We start from the raw sequence: 22,318 nt of genomic DNA on the forward strand, positions 1-22,318 counted from the left end.
GGCAAAAAATAGCAGAAAAATAAAGTTCCCTTACTGAAGGCAGGAAGAGAGATATTGGGGTCGATGTACGCAACTTTTGAGTAGTATTTCAGAAAAAAAGAAGCATTTAACGAGACACAGTTACGAGTATGATCTACATTCCAAAATAGTTCTCGGAAAATATTTGCCACCAAAAAAATTATTTTTCTCGGTTAAGATGTGGAGTCCGCTTTCCAAATTGACGTTCTGGTATTTAACCACCAATTCCAGCCTTTTCAAATCATGGAGCTCTCATAGAATGAGGCTAAATGGATCTTCGAAAGTTAAGCACCAATTCAAAGGAAATTGTGCCGTGGTAAGTCATACGCTTTTCAATAAAACATTGCATTAGCAGAAAAATCCCGAGTTACAACAGGAAGATACTAAAGATCGCTTAAAAGAGCGGGGAATTTTATAAAAAAAGGCCGAAAAGTAGCTTGGCGATGAGCTAAAGATTAAAAATGCATTCATCAAATCTGTTTATTTGTCAGAATAGTACATATGTTGTAACTGCTATCTCTAAGTGCAAGATTATTTGGGATTTTGCAGATTTTTAAATGGGAAGTAAAACATGGAAAGCATCAAATTTTTTACGTTTCATTTCACGGTAAAGGCAGATTGGAAAATAATTCACAACCGTTACTTTACTGTACTTAATAACTTGGAGGAAATTTCGCATTTTAAAATCATTATTTTCAATGATTAAAAAAAACTTGAGGTATTTCTTAATTAACTAAGACGATGTTATAGGCGTGAATTTCTGGAAGAGAGCATTATAAGAACTTCAAAATAGCATTAATCAGGGGGATAGGCATAATGAAGAAGTTTTTGTCATTCATGGCTTGAGGCACTGCATGGTGAAACTTCTTCGCATTGATTAAAAAGATTTAGCACAATTTTCTACCTATCACTTTTTTAAATGTAGAGTAAATATACACAACTGACGAATATTTCTCGGGTTTGCAGCCAGGTTAATGCTTTCATACAAGCAGACGTTTCGGGAGACGACTTGTCTCCCATCCTCAAGGCTGGGTTACTTTATGGAGGGCCAATTTCAATTCCAGTGTGTGAAATTGGACTTCCATAATGTAACACAGTCTTGAGGATGAGAGACAAGTCGTCTCCCGAAACGTCTGCTTGCATAAAAGCATTAGCCTGGCTGAAAACCCGAGAAATATTCGTCAGAGTTATTCACCTGGAAAAATTAAAATCGTTTAAATATACACTACTTTCATATGACGCGAGCGCTAGACAGTGGTCCAGAATGCTGAAAAGTGTGTGTGGCTCGGGAAACTATAGAAACCAAAGTATGGTATTGATAGATTATTGAGGTCGCCGATTACAAATTTGACATAGAAAAGTTATAAAAAATTCGAAACACTTAAAATCTAAAGTGTGTTCGGGTAATCCCGGCATCTTGTCTCCTGGAAAATCTTAGGGTGAAATTTTATTTTACAGAATTTTTTGCAGTGCACCGATTCCTAGGCACCTGTTAATATCCATGAGAATGACTAAAATGGTAAACTTCCACACAATTTTATTCATTTAAAAAGCGACCCGGTTTCGACACGTAGGGTCATTATCAAGGTGTGATATCATATCAAACCTTGATAATGACACTGAGTGTCGAGACCGGGTCGGTTTTTAAATAAATAAAATTGTGTGGAAGTTTACCATTTAATAAATATATATTTTAGTATATTCTCAAAGAGACCAAACATTTCCACAAGATATCGCCGGACACTGTTAATTATGTACCTGTTAATATCACCAATAGAAGTAGTTAGGACTTATTTGAAACCCCTTATTCGTCAAATGTTCGGAAATGAAGTTCATTATTGTGTCTATGCCTTCTATTTGGGAAATGAATAAGTTCATTATTGTGTCTATGCCTTCTATTTGGGAAATGAATAAGTTCAATTTATTGTGTCTATGCCTTCTATTTGGGTTCTCTGAACAACTGTGCGGCGTGGGGACGCTCAAAGGTCTGAGAGTGTTGCGTTATGCGGCCTACGGTTAGCATGTGTTTATCCATTTTATTCCTTTGTGTGTTACGAGTGTCTTTAGAGAAAGCGTGACAGCGGATATCCCGAGTTCCTCGTCATCAGAAACATTACCACGGCATGCATTTATACTGGTATCGCAGTTGTGGTCTCTTAGCATTGATTGGCGCCGATTTTCGTCCTCCAATGACTTTCATCATTGGCCCCCTACTGTTGCTCTGGTGACTCCATCTATAAATGCCGGTTTTCCAAACGGATTGTCCCTTTAGATATTGTCTCAATAATTGGATGTTTGGCAAAATTTCTCTGCCGAATCTTTTCACGTACCATACAACGCTCGGCAGCGGTCGAATTTTACAGTTATAAATAAATGCCACACTGGTCGTGACACCAAAATCACTCCATGATGACAAGGAACGCGTCGGATCTCGAAACGTTGGAGCACAGGAACACAACCTCAGCCGGCTGCGAACCCAAGAAAACCTAATTCTTCAGTCAGAACATGAGGTAATTGGCTCTACGGCCTTGACAGGTAAATGCTAAATATAATGATTCGAAAGCCGTAACAAGTGACCTTTATCCGTTTTACACTAACGCGGAATTTGCTGCGATGGTTTGCGAAATGGAAAGCACTGCACGGACCAAACACAACCTCTCAAATGGGAAGCCTTTGCACTCACTTACACACACACACGCCAAGCTGAACCTGCCGGGAGAATAAGCTCAAGAAGAGCAGTTCAAGATGTAAAAAAGGGAAGTAATATGCGGGACATATATCACTTTTCTATTATACATCTTGACCCGCTCTTCTTCGTAGTTTTAGCCTGTGTGTTTTGGTGATAAGGTGTGATTGTGTGAGAGTGATTAAGTGCCAAGGCTGGCAGGTTGAGAGGCTGTGTATGCCCATTCGAAAAGGAAGCGTTCGGGGAAGTGTCCGGGAGTGTTCACGAAGCGTTTAACGGTATGTGGGCGCTTCCCCGCAGCTTCCCGAACACTTCCTCAACACTTCCTCAACACTCGCCCGCCACTTTCCGAACAATCCGTCCCACGCTTCCTCAACGCTTCCGTTTCGCCTGGGTGGTCCTTTTCCATCTTCGCAAACCATTGCAGCAAATCCGGATCGATGTGCAACTGTAAGTTTACGCTTCTCACTTCCCTTTTATACATCTTCACCCGCTCTTATTGACCTTATTCTCCCGGCAAATGCAGTTTCGCTTGGCGTATTAGTGAGTGCAAAAGCCTACCGGTTGAGAGAATGTGTTTGGTCTCTGCAGTCCTTTCCATTTCGCAAACCATCGCAGCAAATTCCGGATCGGTGTAAAACGGATAGGTGTGACTTGTCACGGCTTTTGGAGCATTTTATTTAACATTTACTTAATCGGCCTATTCGCCTTTTTCCGTTACCGCGTCAACTTAATCCGAGCACATTCTACACTTCTATTTTATTGAATTCATTGACTGCTTTTGTTAATTGTTAGGTGGTGGCGACGGAGGTGGGGACTGGCGGAGGTGTGGGTGGTGCATCGAGCACCGCCTCGGCCACCATCTACATCGACGACGTGAACGACAACCCGCCCGTCTTCGCCAAAGAGGAGTACTTTGCCGAACTGCAGGAGAACGCCACCGCGGGGACCAGCGTAGTGCAGGTAACACATCCAATCGTTAAATAAAATACAACAGTTGAAGGCGACGCGGTGCGCAACGGTAACTTCACACGACCATCCAAGGGGAGGTGACTCCGTAGAAGATTTATTTCTGATGCGACTTCGGTCGCTTTTATTTAAGACTAGAAGGACCGCGATCGTGTGGCTACCTAGTACGACCATTAGCCGTCGTTTTCACGGGTAGTAATCACTTCAAATTTCTGTACGTTTATGTTAAAATTAATTGATATCTTCATTACATACAACCTTTTCCTTAATTTATAAATACAACTGAGTATTTTTTTAAAGTCATTATACGATGGAAATTTAAAATGAACGGCGGTCCGTCGTTCCTGTTTCTCCTGCCCTGGCCTACCACACGCCACTCGCTATGGCAGATTTGCTCCTTATTCCCATTCAAAACGTAATGATGAATGTCAAATGGTGGCGGCGGGGTAAAGTCCTCGACTGCCAAACCGAAGGTCGCGGGTTCGAGTCCCGCCTGGGTAAGTTACCCTTATCCAGGGCATGGGCGTGTGTGAATGTCCTTCATTGTTAATTGTTAATTCCCCATTGTAAAGGCCGTAAATGTGCTGTTTATGGGGTAATGGAAAAAAAAATATGCGGAAATTCTTCTCGGGTTTTCCACCGGTTGAGGCTTTCCATGGCCGACATTTCGAGGCTCGACTCGAGCATCGTCATGAGGGTTTGATTCCCTTATATACCCTGCTTGGAGGTCAGGTGTCACGTGATTGGTTGAGGACTGGTCTCTTGGCAGCCAATCCGTTGATCCTTTGGCTTTTTAGAGCTGCCAGAACGGGTTTCCAGGTGTTGCTGATGGCATAGCCTGCGTCACGGTTGAAGTTTTTATGGTCCAATCGAATTTCTATGGCCTCCTTTACGACTCTATCCCAATATTTGGTGGAACGCGTCAGGATCTCGGCATCATCAAACTGGATTACGTGGTCGTGTTGTATGCTGTGTTCAGCTATGGCCGATTTCTCCGGTTGTCCCAACCTTAGGTGCTGCTTATGCTCCTTCAGCCTAGTTTCGATGGTGCGTCCAGTTTCCCCAATATAGGCTTCGCCGCACTCACATGGGACTCGATAGACGCCCGGAGTTTTCAATCCCACTGGGTCTTTGGCTCTCACTAGGTAGTCCCTCAGCTTGGGTGGTGGGAGATGGATGGAGGCGATGTTGAATCTCCGGAGAATTCTGGAAATTTTCCCGGAAACAGATGATACGTATGGGAGACATGCTCTTGCTACCGGTTCTTCGATGGTCTTGGGCACTTTAGGGTTGAAGGTCCTTTGTAGGGCCATGGAAATCTGGCGGTTGCTGTATCCATTTTGGCGGAATGTTGTCTGCAGGAGATTCAATTCCGCTTGATTCCAATTCTCCAAAACTCCACCAAATATTGGGATAGAGTCGTAAAGGAGGCCATAGAAATTCGATTGGACCATAAAAACTTCAACCGTGACGCAGGCTATGCCATCAGCAACACCTGGAAACCCGTTCTGGCAGCACTAAAAAGCCAAAGGATCAACGGATTGGCTGCCAAGAGACCAGTCCTCAACCAATCACGTGACACCTGACTTCCAAGCAGGGTATATAATGGAATCAAACCCTCAGTCCGACATTCAACTGCCCTAATGACGATGCTCGAGTCGAGCCTCGAAACGTCGGCCATGGAAAGCCTCATCCGGTGGAAAACCCGAGAAGAATTCCTTCAACTTGTTCGCCGAGAAAAACTTCGATCCTATTTCAATGTCAAATGCGCTTACTATAACATAAAAATGGCCAGACTTAGGTAATATCCTGAATAAAACAAGCGTTTCCGTTACAAATAGCTAAAGCAAACGCTTGACCCATCATGTTGTCGAGTGCCGATCATCTAAGGCAGGCAGGTGGTATAATTCCATTTCTATGAGAAATTTTTAAATTATAGCAGAATGCGTACCAGAAAAAAATGGATAAAAGTCAGAAAAATGAAGACGACAGCAAAATAATTCTAGTCAATACGACTAAGTAAGTAGAGGTAAACCGTCAAAAAGACAAGTCTGGCCCTTCTAGTGTTACTCCGCTTTCCAAATTGTCTGCGGCGCGATGTTAAATGCAGAGTAATACACTTTTTATTACAATATGGTGCACTATAGTGTTTGGAATTGTCAGGACTGACATTGAAAAGTCAAGAATTTGTTCGAGCACAGCGCCAAGAATACAAAGTGTGACTATTAGCCCCAATTGTTTTCGCTCATTTCTGCGTGGAGTTCGGATCGCTTTTCCCGTTTGTGGCGCGAATGGCAAGTTTTGCAAGTCCATTAAAATGGACGGTGTGTGACAACACATTTAAAGGCCTACCTGAGGATTCTCTTTTGTAATATTCGTGCGACTACTTTTCGAGTAATCATGAAATATGAAATTATGAACTCCAAGCTATGAAATGTCGATTCCCTCACCTCAAGTGAAGCCAAGCAATTTCGCACCAGGCCATCTTGAGGCATATCACAATAATTGCGTTCCATTTAATTACATAGCTAATCGCACTACACAGACATTTTATTAGTGACAGTAATTACAGGTCTTTTTTCCACACAACGTTCATTTAACACATCTAGTTTCGACAATTCCTGTGTAATTCTGTGAAGGTTTCAAAAGACATTCATGACAAATATCAAACTCGATTTTTCCGACCATACTTATTCGCCTAATTACATCGCTCGTTGAGGACAGGAGAGGCTGAGGTAACATGAAGATGGGGAATTAATGGTCGGGAGGCATTCGAAACGTTTCCATTTCAAATTCCTCGCAATCCTCGCTGTTCTTAATGAACGTATCGACCAAGCCACCCTGCCAAAAAGCACTGCGGAATGCAGTGCGTAACGGGTGGAGGAGTTATGGGAGAACTTTAATGAAAATCCATCACCGCCCGCCGCACCGGATTGCTTCAGCATTCTTGTCCTAATGCTGACTGTCGTAATACTTGGATTTCATCACTCCATTTTTAAAATTACAAAATCAACTAGTACGTAGCAGAAGAGACCAGGAAAAGCGGCAAGGTATGAAAAAAAAGCTTTAAGTGGTGAAAGAATTTTGGTGAATAGGAAGCTGAGACATCCCCAAACAAAATCCTGGAAGTGTGCCCCCTCTACCGTGAATGTGTTTAATTCGCAGGCCAGTGGCTTAATTCGAGGTGAGCTCTACCCTCCGATAGCCATATCAATCCTCGGGTTCAATCACTATATGAGTGAGGAAGCTGTTCATCCAGCGATGGACGGAACTATAAAATAATTATCCGTGTAACAGCACAGGCAAAGAGGAAATTCCACTAAGAAAATCACAACTGGGAATAAAAACATATATGTGAGGAAAAAATTCATAAGATGCTACTAATGGAGCATGTTTCTGTATTTGAACGCAAGGCATGGACGATTATAGTAGCTGAGTAGTCAACAGTGGAAACAAGTGGAAGTCGAAAATTAAACTTTATTCATATTCGTACTAATGAAAGCTAAGTTTTTAATAATAAGTTTTGGGCAAAATGATATTTTAACAGAAATACACTCATTCCAAGCTTTTCTTGGTGGCACTCACTTGTATTGAACTTACAAAATGTGGAAATGATGAATTGATACACATTTTTAATCGAACTTTATCCTTATATGGAACAAGATTTCTTATAAGACACGGTCTCAGCCGTTACTTTGTGGAACTGCTTCATCATGAAATAAAAATACTTTGCTCTATTCCACACTTTATTCTAAATAGTACGACCCGTGCACACCATGCTATCATCAGACCATGAGATGCAGAAACCCGAGTCGTACTATTTAAAATGAAGCGTGGAATAGTACAAAGTATTTTTATTTTATGACAATATATTCTTTTCAAATTCCACTACTTCTATTCTTATTGACCCCAAAAACCATTCAATGTATATTTAATTTGAAGGTAAATTTAAACGGTTTTGCGTATATGGATTAGGAGCGCGGTATTTATGTGGGTAGGGAGCCGGGCTGCTCACCGAAAGGTCCCTTGATCGAATTCCGAACGGAAACCCCCAAAATTAAATCCTGGAATTGTAAGGTGGCCGTGGGAGAGAATCTGACACTGACCATGTGATTCCCATTCAGGGTCAGTTTCTGTGACATCACCCTCCATCCATCCTCCTCCAATCATGGCATCACCCTCTGACATCTGACAACAGAAAGAACATCAGGAGGAGAATATCCTCTTCTCTTTAGCCAATAGGCATTCATGACCGTTAAAAAGCTGATGAGAGGGTCGTTGCGTATGAGTTGAAAGAAATGGTCAGCTTTATATGTTGTGGAATCTTGGGCGATTAAAAAGGACATCGATAAAGGACAGAAGGTACTCGAGATATGGGTGCGGAGAAGGTGCAGTGGACGAAGAGGAGGATGATGAACGAACTGCTAGACATGGTGGGTGCGGAAGCAGGTATTGGCGCATCTGACTCCGACGCCCCACAACTCTCTCCCTTCGTCAAATGAAAAGAACGATCCCTATTTATCACTTGCACACCTTGGAATAGCATCCGACCTTTTTCCTCTCTCGAGATCCCAGAGAGAGAAGAAGCTGCCTCATCCTATACAGGGATATATTCCAGAAGGATAGGCTCACTTGATAAGGAGGGTGAGTTACCCCATCCAACATTCCTCACAAAGAACCGCCAGCACCGTGGTTTCTCATCAAACGCCCCGTGACATCAATGGATATGAGGGGGGTAGTGGGACGGGTAGGTTTATCTGAATGATTCTCCTTGGAGAACTACATCAATCGGTAATAATTATTATTAATACAATTATTATTTCTCCTCCAGGTTCAAGCCACCGACGTGGATACCGGAGTGTCCGGCAGGGTGCGGTACACCCGCGTTCTCGGACCGGCGAACGCGTCTTTGTCTCTGGATGCGATGTCGGGGGTGATCACAGTGGCCATGAACCATCACACGTTCGACCGAGAAGCGGCACCAGGTAAGATCCTTGTTCCTCAACACCAATGGGGATGGAAGGCTTTCTTGACACTGCTTTCAGATTTATATCCAAATTCCTACACGCTTTTACTTTGTGATTTTGAAGGATATGATAAAAAAATATATTTCAGCGAGTTAGGAACGGTACTAGAAAAACCATATGATTATATAAAATTTATGAGTGATGTGTGCATCACTTAAAGCTAGGTCCATGGCTATTGGGGAGTTTATAAACAAATTAACCCCTAATGAACACTACCTATAAGTCTTCTACATAAATAGCAGAAAAATGCCACACATGCACTATATAAATTGAGTTTAGCCGGTCGTAAGCTGCCTCGACAGATTATCCGAACCCTTCTTCTCTATTCCATTCATGCTTCTTTCATTCCGAGATGTTTCTTCCATGATTAACTTTTTGAGTAAAAAAAAGGTCGAGCATGGAATGAAAGCGTATGCATCAAATGACGGCAGCAATGCGCGTTCCGAAAATGTCACGGCAACTCATAATCGACCGAACCCAAGGCTTATATTCCGGGTACTTTATCAAGGGTCGGAGATAATTTCTTCAATAATGTCATCCATTAATCTATTTATAATGGAATCTCACGCTAAGTGATGCCTACAGTTAATTTATTGCAAATTCTTTTTATCTGTCAACCAGTCTTTAGTATCATAGAAACTCAATTACGTTTGAACATGGTATCTTACGTAGTGCGCTAAAAACTTACCCATTAAACAACCATGAACGCATGGATCTTATAAAATATTAACTGATCATAGAAGCCCTTTCCTATTTCTTTTGGCCATAGAATTTGCCAAAATACCAAATAATTCAATCGAGAGGACAGCTGCCCCCTCTTCCACACTTGGATCAGACTTAGTCAAAGAATCCACTCTCGAAACCTAAATACGCCATTTGCCGATCAGAATAAACCTTACTGAAATACAACCGCATCTAACACCACTGCGACTCACAAATATAGGCCCATTCTCCATCTCTAGCGTAAAGTTATACTCTTGTATGTATAATCAGGCCGACACTTTCCCCCGGCGGCGAGATCTTTGCCATTATCCGCACGAACCCGAAAAAAAAATTCTTTAAAAAATTCACAAAGTCTTTTAAAACAAATCACAGTTGGCCACCTAACCTCTGAAAATTATTCCATTTCCGATATCCGCTCCGCCCATAAACTTCCCGCAGTAAACTAGTTCAAAACGGCGGTATGCACCCAATAGTCTTAAGTCCAGGTTTGAGACAACCAATAAAGCGTTACTTGCAGGCATTTGGATCTATGATGCTACAGTTCAATTTACATATACACTGTCACATCTAGAAACTCTTACAATATGAGTCATATCTATGAACTTCTTCTACTTTCAATAATTTCTTTTTTTAAATATATTCATCGCATTTTAATTATAAAAAAGAAAAGAAAATATTATTAAACTTGTCACTTCCAAAAAAAGAAAAAATCAAATAATGGAAAAAAGAGATAAAATAAAAAATGAATAAGCTTGTGGATAATATTCGGTGGGCGATACTTAAAAAATAAAAATGTTCTAAATCATATTTTCAATGTTCAACTTTTGGTTAATGCTTACGGAAACTACTTACACAAATAGCAATTGATTAGTAAACTGGCTTGTTTTGGTGCGAAATGGTTTGCCGCTACAGCATCTGAACTGCGCAACAAGTAATAATGAGCCCATTAAACTCCACTTCTGGCATTAATATGCTGGCTTGAATGCGTCGTTGAGACATCAAACGACGCGGTGGAATCCCGGACGACCTGATCTCAGGGGGAAGTAATAAATGGAACTCCAAAGAAAGAGACAGCCAATCACGTTTTCACCATGAATTCAAATGACGTCCTTCATTTTCAACCCATTACGGAAAAACAACCTCCTAAAAGATATTGACCCGAGGCCTCCAAGGTTCAACTTTACATTTATATACATCCTCTTTGCTACTTCCCATGAATGCGGAATGAGCAATTTTCCCCTTTAGCCTCTGCGCTTCTTTTAAAAAAATGTTTTCTTTCCATCAAGCGATATAATTTGACATGTTTATTTATTTTTTTTATTTCCATCATCGTTGGATCACAACCAAGAAATATAATTTCGCCAGACTTCGCTTCCCTCTATTTCCATCAATCGCTCTCGAATAAGTTGGATTACTAGGCTTACACCACTTTATGAAGTTGAAAACAACTTTGGGGAAAATCCCCATTATATGTTCGTGCGATGCGTTGTGTATAATTACCTAGCGCATTTCGACTACTGCTTAAAAAAATCACATCATATGATCTAATTCCAATGAACCCTTGGTGGCTAAAACACTATATTAAATATATCCAAAATAAAGTATTTTTGGCGGCAATTAAAAACATCTATGCACTCAATACATCCCACAGATTAAGTGAATTCTCAAATACAATCCCAAATTTAGTGCACATGACACTCAGTCTTGAGATGATGAAAAGGAACACTATGCAATCACTTGATTCCCATCAATGAGCTGGTGGTTAATACGAACATATTCCGGATTTAACCACGCCAGTAGGCTGGGTCATAATAAATTTACCTACCATTTTATTATTCTAAATTTAAGACGGAAAGGAAACGTTGGAAAAAGTAGTTCCTCAAAGCATAGAAGCGGTGGGCGAGATACTAAGGCAAATGAGTTCGTCCCGAACAAGTCGCGTCAGATTCGTACGTTAGGCTGGATCGTGTGGAAATACTTGCGAGAGCTTTTACGTCGAACGTGTAAATGCATACAACTGAAGCCTTTATATGCCAAGTAAATGATAATTGTAAATAATGGATTGGGAATAAATGGAAATAATGGAATTTTAAGAAATAAATTGCTTATTTAGACGAGAACAAAAGGGTAGTTTCCTTCAATAAGAAAACGAAAGGCATTGATTGCGATTCGTTACCCACCATTAGTGTTTTCAAAATATACAAAATATTTGGTTATAGAAATACCGGTTTAGACGAATGGCAACGGTCAATTTTATCCTCATTTGAAAAAGGCCAGATTGGCGCCCATGCGATGCCACTCCACGTGACGTCACAGGGACCTAGTTTCTATACGAGTAGATAGGAGTTTTACATCGTCTCAGATTACCAATGTATGCATGAGGCACACAGCTCAGGGAAACATCTCTTAATAATCACCTATTAAAACTGCCTGAGTTCAGAAAGTTTCCTTCGTTTGATAACCTATTAAAACTGCCTAAGGTCGGAATGTTTTCTTCGTTTGATAAGGCATTAATAATCCTTATTTAAGCCAAGCGCTACCAGTTAGCATGGTACCCAGCTACCTGCTAGCATCCTGCGACGTATCAGCGCTCAGAGCCTCGCCCCAAGGTCACCTCACTTGCGGCAGCGGGAAGCAGAACGACGCGACGTCACGCGGAGTTTTTTCCGGCATTAATACTTACCCGTCGCGTTTTCGCGCGCTTGAAAATTTTCACTTTTCATTTGATCGCGAAAAATAGATATCGTCATATAAAAATCTAAAACCGTGAAATACGTACTCCAGGAGTAATAATCTTTTGATTTAGGCAATAAAAAATAATAGGAAACAACTTTGGGGAAAATCCCCATTATATGTTCGTGCGATGCGTTGTGTATAATTAGAGCTAGCGCATTTCGACTACTGCTATTCCTATTGGTCGCAAGATGGCGACTGTAATGCATACATTCTCGATCATTTTAGAAAGAAAAAAATAAAGTTTTTTTATATAAAATGCTTCTAATTAAAGAGTATACAATTAGTATAAAATGATGATAAAATGCAATTTAAAACGATTTTTCATCTTATGTGAACAATTAATTTTCAAAGAATCACAAAAATATTTAAAAATAAGCAATAATTTTTATTTGAGGGCTTTCTTTTTCATGATATGAACCCAGAACCTTCCCTTTAACCTCGGAGATTACCACTCATAGATGGAAATAAGAATTAAATTTCATTGGAACTAACAAAAATTTACACTGTTCCAGTTTCCTAAAAAAGTAGAGAATTTGCTTCCTGTACAAAAAATATATTCTTCCAGGAATGCCGTAAAACATTTAGCCATTCAGTTAATGATTTTCATGTGAGCATAAGTTAGGAATATTAATATATTTCCAGGTGCAAAAGAAGCGATAAATTAAGAGAGATATTTTGCCGAACGTTTAATTATAAGAATTCGTTTCCCCCCGAACAATAAAAGTCTTTAATAAATCCTCGGCGGAACTTATTGCGCGCATTCATTTAAATGGCTGATGTCCTATCACCCCCTGCCACATGCCTATAAAGGTGTCAAGCGGGTTAGTACGTAGATGTAGATTAAGTACTTGGCGCTGCACTTTGTGAGGGATGTACCTACCTCCGGTTTTATCCCAGTGGAATTTGTTTCTTTTTACGGTCTCGATCGATCGCTTTATAAACGAGCAGGGGAGATAAGCTGAGATGGTGATTGGAGTTAGAGGTTTGGAGATCTCTTCCTGTGTGTAATTTTGGCGCGGGTTAATGCCCCATAGCATTCAAAGCATTTACATACGCGTACTCCCAGCCCGGGTCGCCTCTCCCGAGTCATTTGCAAGGGAAATTAGTCACGCTTAGGAGCTCGCACAAAGGAGACCCGAACGCCGCTCGGCTAAAAGCGATTATAAATCTAATAAAATATTTTCGTGTCTAGTTAACGTTTTGTGAGGCAGGGGATGGAGGGGAGGGGATGGCGAAATGTAGTGTGGCTCGCACAGCCGAGGAGAGGTCGCAACTCACACGACATTCGCAGTGATGGAGGAAATGTTTAAAAAACCAATAGGAGGACAGGTAGATCCATTCCATCGAAATTCATGGTGGCGAAAATCACGAAATCATTCACGAAAATTACGCGGACTTGGATTACTCTAAAAAAATATATGCTCGCCGCATGTGCAAAAAATTCCTCGTGCAGTAATGAAATTTTCATTGAAATTAATGAATATAATTGTGAATATACGGATTCCCTAGAAGAAAAGTATGTAAGCACCAACGACGATACTCGATCTTAGAATTTTTGCATGGGAGTAGCACACCTTGTTGTTACCGGACCACGGTAACGTAGATGAAGTTCTGAAGGTAATTAAAAGCGAAGTGCGTTGGCATTTACCGATCCTCGCACCACTTGTGACAAAAGTTTGAGTGCGATACAACGCGCGGGGACCGGGTTCTCATGAGGACTGCTACTGCCCCCTAGTGGAGCCTCCTTTAGTAATATACACTCTACGGTTTAGGAGGATACAACTTTCTGTGAGAGTAAAGTTTGCCACTATTGCCTCAACCTATCAAGTGTAAGTGATACTTCCCTCAAGATTCAAAATTGAATGCCGTAGGAATACATATATTTTCAACAACCGATGTTCCACAGATACAGCAGATGTATCTAATTCACACATTATTAATTTATTTCGATGAATGTGGTCGAAGCAGGTGAAATAAAACATCGCGGTAAAAGCTAAGTCTAATGCGCGCTCATACGGTCGCATAGGCAACCGGTCAGTGTTGCATGGAAAATAAAAAAAAAGGGGAGTCACTTAGAGCGTGAGGCGCACTTTGGAGAGTCAATAATTCACGGATACGGAGGAAGTGGGAGTGCATGTTTCATGGCTTAAATAATGCATCTGCGACCAGATGCTCCCTCCCACCCTAGGACCCAATTTTATGACTATCCCGTTCACACTTTGTGGTTGCTGTCTCTATATCCTCTCACTTGACTACTTAGAAACACACGCCATCGAAGAGCCAACCACATTTACAGGGGTCGTTATCTCAGACCCGAAATCGGAAATCGGCAAAATAATTCGATTGATCGAAGTGAAAGATATGTCACGACGAAAAATAAATCTTCCACATTCCAATCATTCGCTATAGAGTTTGAGAAAATGGAGATTCAAATTTTGCAGCCCACTTTTAATGGGTTTGTGACGTCATCAGAATTATGATTCAGTTGTTTTTTTCGTGGAAAAAGGTTTTACTGCTCGAAATAATCGCTAGCACGATTGTAAACAATAATGAACATAATCCCCGTAAATCCTTGAAATTGAGTACTCTAAGAAACCCACTGAGTGGCACATTTTTTGTCATGTGATCTGGCTCAACCTTCAGCGATGTATGACCTCCGCGTAACCATGGGAGATTTATTTGCAATTTGAAGCCAAGAACATCGTCATTTTCTTCGACACACTTAAATCCAATGGGTGTCCATGCTTGAATGCGCACATAGACGAGTGAAAATCTCAATTTCCATTGACCCCCACTCTTGTGGTCAAATGTCCGATCTCAAATCATATTCTATCAAACCTAGAGTTTCACATCTTGGTTGTCTGGGGACTACATCTCATACTTCAGCGACCTTTGACCTCTGAATAGCCATCTGAAGTCGTCTGGTTGACAAAGGAGATCCGAGGGTCTCGTCGATGGCTTTGGTAACCTTAATACCCTATGGTTGAGCATGCAGATTACCCAAATATTATGGATATTTGACATTTGATCCATAAATGACCTCTGGAGATCAACAACTTGATAATATATTGGTATTTGGAGAGTACCATTGACTCGGCTACCCTTGAAAACCTAAGGTTCGGCAACTTGGTATCCCAGCTTCTCTTTTGGCGACCTCGGAGGTGAACACCCCTATGACCTTACAAAGATCATGGCTGGAGATTTTGCTAAAAAAGTAATGCTATCGTTTTTCCCATGCCTATTAATGTAGGATGCGGCATTTTCATTCGGAAATTCAGACTTTTTCTGACAAAAGATTTGCAAAATCAAAATTTTCATTTGGACCCATATTATGAATTTAACAGGTCAAAATTATAAAATTAATTTTATGTCAATCAATACTTACCACCTTTCCTGATGTAAATGCCAAATTTCATCGATATTGCATAACTTTAAGCGTCTAAAATTAGTTATCAAAACTGATCCACGAACAATGATCAACTACGAGAGATCATACAAATTAATTTACGCATAACTAGAATTTCATTTTGATATGTGCATGAATATTCCTCCCAGGCTAATTGATCTCCCACGCCAAGTGATACATATGATGTGTACACGAGTGTTACCGAAGATGGTACTTGCTACACGCCGTGTGCAGTCTATGAAACTTCCTGTCTTCGGACATACATACAACTAAGCTAATTATCCTATCCATCTTGAACTCAAATTAATTGTTCCATTCTTTGCATTTCTTTCTGCATGTTTTCACACCGATTTCTCCACTTTGTCGTTGAAGAGCACCGGCTGTACGTGGAGGCGAGGGATGAAGATGGCCACGGGTTGCGCGCCACAGTTCCTCTCACCATCCGACTGCTCGACATCAACGACGAAGTGCCCGTCTTCACGCGACCCGCCTACGAATTCTTCCTCGACAGAGAAGGAAAAAACTTCACATCCGAAGCCTACGTTGAGGTAGGAAACCATTCATGCCCCCTAATTAACCCAACAGGAGTGACGAAGACGTGTGCGGCAAAAGAAATGACTACGGTATCTTACAATTACAATCATATATTAAAATGGAGTTTGCTTAATATTTGCCAATGGAATTACAGTTTTCTCGATTGGCCTAAAATGCTATAGTCTGAAATACTATTCAATCAAATTTTTTAAACTTATTATTCTCGTTTTCATCATAAAGTCAAAGAGCTTATTTGTGAAGTCGTTGCAGTCTTGACGTGGTGGAAAATTGATATACCCATGATAAAATATAATCAACGAATGGTAATTTCCACACTTAAACATAAAATTCCACACCCGGCTAAGGCTCATAAACTATATTTCATTTTCAAGGTTCGACCTTGTACGTTGAAAATGACATAAGAATGACGATACCATGATCGGTAGTGGATTGATATATTACAGTGAGGAAATTACAATTTGTTATTTATATTTCATCATGCAATGAAGGAGCTGATTATTTATTTATCGCCGAGGAGCATGGCGAGAGCTAGCCTTGGTGGGTTAGTTCCTCGCACAGTTGGCTGTGGTTCTTGAGAAATCCGCTGCGCGGTAGAAGCAGGCAGTACGATTCACCGAGAACTATTCCATCCAACGTTATTGTGCGTCTCAATTAAAGGCGAGATACGAGGTGTATTGCGATGGAACAATGACGTAAAACAAATAAAGGCGCGGTGCAATAATCACTGTCGTTAAAAAATGAATATCTGCCCACTTTTGGGAAACGGTTTAAAAAGTCTTTGACAAAACATCGACGGGAGAAAATACTTATTTATTATCATTCATTAAAATTTACGAATTTTCACATTTACACTTTTCAGTTTAAGGATCATTGGACGTCACTACTTTGGTTTCCACATACTTCGAGCGTCTCAATGGTAACGCGGAATCGAGTCACGTGACTTTCATAAGATTAGTGAATGAAACTATTGATGTGCATTTGGCAACCAAGAAAAATCATTCAAAGGATGCTCAGCGACCTTATTATGATAAGCGAAGTTTCAAAATATTTCATTGTATCGTATTCGTATCATATTAAAATCTAAGTCCGTGATCGTATTTCATTTTGATATGCGCCTAAATATTCCTCCCGGACTTTTTGATGCGTAAAATATACACGTCATCTGATGCATATGATAGGTTCACGGTGAAGGTGAATATTTATGAAGTTGATTCGCTTACCACCCTCTCCCCTTCTATCTTTGCACTAAGGTTCTGAGAGAGTCAATCGTCGACGGAAGAATTGCTCACTGTAGATTTATAGTAATGAACCACGGGAGAACGATTCGTGAGGCCTACAAGCAACGAAGAAGCAATGTTTCGTACGGCATGAGGTCGGGACGTCATCCACTGATTTACGATAGGGTTGAGGCCATGGATGTTTCCACACCAATGGCTTAAGAAGCAGTCGAATAATCGAAAAGAGCTTTACTCCTTTTTAAACATCTATCGTAAAATAGGCAAAATGATAAACGAACTTATCGAAGGCTTTACTGCCAACGATTTCTCTAACAATTCGGAACTATTGAATCTATCCACTATTCGTTGGTGCTGCCGTGAAGTTTCTATCATTTAAAATATTTGCTGCTTAATTGTACTGAGAATTGCGTCAGATAGGTCATACGAGCTGAAATATTCAATACTTAACTGTATTATATTTTAATAATACGACATAATTTACTTAGTCTTTTTTGAAAAAGGACCCTTTTCGGTGAAAAATTAGTTTGACAGATGTCTAACGAGCTATTATTCCTGCATGGAGGAATTTGCCATATGCTCAAAAGCCTATTTTAATGGATCATTGACAAAAGTTTTTCATGGAAAATACACTAAGATAAAAATAGCATAAAAATAGGACACTTCAAAGGAATCACTAAAATCCTTCGTTTGCATCCCGAATTCAGTGGTGACAACCACGTTGGGAATAATTTAAAATTTCCACACCGCAGAGCAAGCATAGCCAGTGTCTCCCTAATAATCTCACTATGCATGAATAAATAATGCAGGGAGATGGGCTCCATCAAATATCACCCGCTGAATTATTCTTGAAACATGTTATTCTGTTTGCTCTAGCTTGGATGGTAAAAAATTAACGAATTCTATTTAATAAATAATTTTATTCGGGTCGGAACGAATGTTTTATCCATGAAAAGCATCACGGTCATACTTAAATAATGTATAATATTTATGAGCATAAACAGCATTTAAATTTGCTGAATGTATTTTTAGCGGCATGAAATATTAGTTGCCCAAACATTTGATTTGATGAAAGTGTGGCGCATCGTTTTCGATCCGGAGGATACCAACATTCGCCTTGCCGAGAACGACAGCTCTTTCCACCTGTCGGTGACACAAAAAGCAGAAAACCTACAAAATACAAGCAATACGAAATAGAAAAATCAACTTGGTAATACATTTCCAAAAAATCTCAACAAAGAGTAGTACAAACCTTCGTACGGAAATGACGCCCCTTTTATTATTAAACTATCCTTCCGTTGAAGGTAGGTTTGCATGGAACTTCACGAAGTAATCCGGCAGTCTTCCCTTCCCTCATGGACTTCCCTCTTCAATTCACTGTTAGGCCTACTCTCTTTCATTACACCTAAAATTCCTATTTTCTTCCTTCCTCTCCCTAGTTTACCTAACATTCTACCCTAATCTAACATTGTTTTCAACATCCCCTCCCCGCTAAGTACTCGCTCTATCCGTACCTTCTGTCTCATCCGCATCTCATATAAAAGCTGCCTCTCCTCACCCACCATGTCCAGCACTTCCTCGTTCCTCTTCCTCTCCGTCCACTTCACCCTCTCCATTCTTCTCCATACCCACATCTCAAATGTCTCCAGTCTTCCCTCGGCCGTCCTTCAGCAGTGCCCACGTTTCCGCACCGTAAACAGCTACACTCCAGATAAAACTCTTCACTAACCTTTTATATAAACTCTTGCATAACGATCCTCTTATAAGCACCTTCCTGTCCATGAACGCTTCCTTTGAGAATGCAATTCTCTTCCTGATGTCCCTACTGCTGTATGAGTTTTTTATTAGTGAAGTAATAAAATTCGACGAGTGTACAGCGATTGTGGGCGAGGTCTGAGCACCACGCCGGTTGCAACGCTAGAGAAAGACAGGCGCGGGTGGGAATTACGTCAACGAGAAGACGTTGATTCCCCGTGAGTAATGAAAGAAGGGGAGATTAGAGAAGAAGGTGCTTCTTCCTTAAGGGTTAGAGGCAGTGGGGTGAGGTGGCGGGGATCTTTCCCTGGCGATGATTGGCTAACTCCTATCAACCAATTTCAGGAGAATTTTCTCGAAACTGCTCAGATGGGCCGGAACTCCAGAAAAAAAAACGTTTATGCGCCGTAAGTATAGGATACGAAAACAAACGCCCCAAATCATGCTCAAATCGAAAGTTATGTCTCCGATGCGTCCGCTGTATCGTTACACGGAAACTGAAGATCCGCCAGGTATCATTAGTTATTTCTACAGTTATTCTTCCATTCGCATGCGATATTGTTCTCCATCCAATTGGGCGATGTACACTCCATGATCTAGAACCCATTTATTATCAAACATAGTGAACTATGTACGAATTGCGCGATATATCCATCAATGCTATTCTGACTTCTCTCTCCATTCACAGTCTTCTCTTTCGCTGCCTCAAAGGTGATATTAAATCAATCTACAACATTCTCCACTAAACCACACAAAGAACGCTGTTCTTTCTAAACTTCCCTCCCTCCCTTTGCCCACCAATTCTCAATTTAAAAAAATCCACAATACGCAGACTATCGTTCATTTAACGGTCCATCTTTCTCTTCCTCTTATCAATTCTCTTCCCCAGAGCATTCGTCCCTTTTCCCCATATCCGATGGCATTTGTGAACTTGGCTCTATATCATCTAGCTGATAATAATGAAGAGCATAACTCCTCTATTCAGCTTCTTACCTATGGTCATCATATTTTGCTCTTCGCCATAGTTTGCTAATCACTTACATAAATTGGTTTGTTACTGGGCCAATGTATTTTGGTAATATTGTGGTAATTTAAAATTATTATTACGAAAGGGTTTAAGAGAGCTACTTAAAAATATTAGCCTAATTAGGTAGCGAAACAAAATTAGTGTAAATAAGTGACGTTTGTATGTGTATTTCTTTTTCGAATAAGGAGTAATAATGCTATTTATACATTGATTTCATTTCAGGCAATTGATAAAGATTCGGAACCTCCAAACAACGTCGTGCGATATGAAATAGTCAGCGGCAACTATGGCAACAAATTCATGATCAACGAGGTAACAGGTGAGGAAAAATTTTCTCGTTTATATAGAGTACGGAACACAAGCACTTTCAAGCTCACTCCATCATGTGAAACGAACAGAATTATAGGGGAAAATCCTCCTATCGTCTTATCAATAACCCTACTCGAAATTTTCTCCAATCCTCCTCCTCTACTTTTGTAAATAGGGCTCAATTTATGATCATTCATTTGAAGGCGTAACTATGTTACGAAGCCCGGTTCATGTGTATTAAAGAACGAAAATGGATAACATTATTGATTGTAAAAATTATATTTTTCGGAGTATTTTAATAGTATCACAGAATTATTTTCACGAAGTTATTTGTGATAGTTGGAAGAGAAATTACATCAATACGGCATGTTGTACTCTCAAAAAGTTTTCGCATGATGAAAATCACAAAATAGACAATTTACAAACTAATTTCTCAATCGCAGACACCTCCATACACCTTGCTATCATACTTATGTACCTTTATTTAAGAAGTTACTCCTTGAATCATTAATACTTAAACTAATATTTGAGGTCTATATTTACTATGGGCAAAAGTTATTTTTATAGTCATTGTTACTTCTGCCTGAACAGCTCAATAACTAACTCATATTTACGATTAAGAACATACGATGAAGGGTAATTTATATGGTTATATTTTTAGGGATATATTTTTCACTCATCGTTTTTGATCATCCTCAAAAGTATCGAAGAATGATTGTCTCCCTAAAATTATGTTATTTTATCATGGTGTTATTGAGTCTTTTTCTTTCCATAGGTCTACTTCCATTTGTAAAATATAGTCTGGGAAATAATTGGAAAGTTTGATTGCTTGTGAGGCTGATAAAGTGTTTATAAACGATTAACTTAAAATTAATGGTAGATTAATTTTGATATATATTTTCATTTTTAAAATTAATTCAGCTTCGGAATTCTCAATAACGATACTCTGATTTGAAAAAATATTAAAGCTTTTCGCGAGATAAAAAAAATAATCTCTAAATTGCATACGTGGAATAGTAAATCAAATAACTGATTTCAAAGTTAAATATCCCGTATGACTGCTTAAGGTTAAATATTTTACAAATTACCTGATTCGAATAAAAGATTTAAAAAATGATGGTTGGTTGATGGTCAGAAAATAGAATACAACTGTGCAGTTACTAGTGATTACTGAAGGGATGCGACTGTTTGAAGGCAAAAATATGGCTGTATTTGAAATTGCTTTGACGAACACAATCGTTGATGAGTTTAGGTATTTGAAGGAAACATTCCGAAAAAACGGGGTACAGGGACTGACTTAACACTTAACGCCATGTAAAGAGCTTTCAACACATACGACAATTGGTAACCTGAGAGACCAAATAGTGAAGCTAAAAGACCCCGTGGGCCTATATGACCCTGGTGTCTACCAGATGTCCTGCGAATAAGACCATATCTCCGTGGGGGTGAGAGACTGGTAGAACGATAGCCACCAGGGTTCAGGAGCATCGGAGGCGTTTTAGACTCGAATAGCTCGACGTGTGTGTTGTGGCTGAATATAGCATCACTTGGGACAACAAGTTAAAATGGGACATCGCCAAATGAATCTGCCGTTCCAACAAATTCTGGGACAGGTTTACTAAGGAGGCCATTGAGACAAGGCTCAATAAATATACCTTTCGTCGAGACAAGGGGTATAAACTTGCCAATTCATGGAATTCCATTTTAAAGAAGATAAAAAATGGGCACACGGAAACATGGAAATCATACAACTCTTCCTTTATATCCGAATACCTTTCAGACCGATCACCTGATTGCGGTAACTGTTTATGGTCACATCTAAACGTGTTTTTTTATGCCAAACTAATTCATCCACCCTGATGACGATGGGCG

The 22,318-nt window shown here is 40.0% G+C and overlaps 1 protein-coding gene across 1 annotated transcript in view; it reads left to right on the plus strand.

The window, feature by feature from the left end:
• The window catches only part of LOC124161472 (cadherin-86C), an 83,326-nt gene that overhangs the window by 28,333 nt on the left and 32,675 nt on the right, over positions 1 to 22,318 (plus strand). Inside the window, exons 10-13 of the mRNA XM_046537794.1 lie at positions 3,500 to 3,667; positions 8,505 to 8,658; positions 15,938 to 16,113; positions 20,360 to 20,456. Of these exons, the coding sequence (XP_046393750.1) occupies positions 3,500 to 3,667; positions 8,505 to 8,658; positions 15,938 to 16,113; positions 20,360 to 20,456 (595 nt within the window). The remainder of the gene's footprint in view (positions 1 to 3,499; positions 3,668 to 8,504; positions 8,659 to 15,937; positions 16,114 to 20,359; positions 20,457 to 22,318) is intronic.

The sequence above is a fragment of the Ischnura elegans genome, chromosome 6, assembly GCF_921293095.1.
Source record: "Ischnura elegans chromosome 6, ioIscEleg1.1, whole genome shotgun sequence".
NCBI lineage: Eukaryota > Metazoa > Arthropoda > Insecta > Odonata > Coenagrionidae > Ischnura > Ischnura elegans.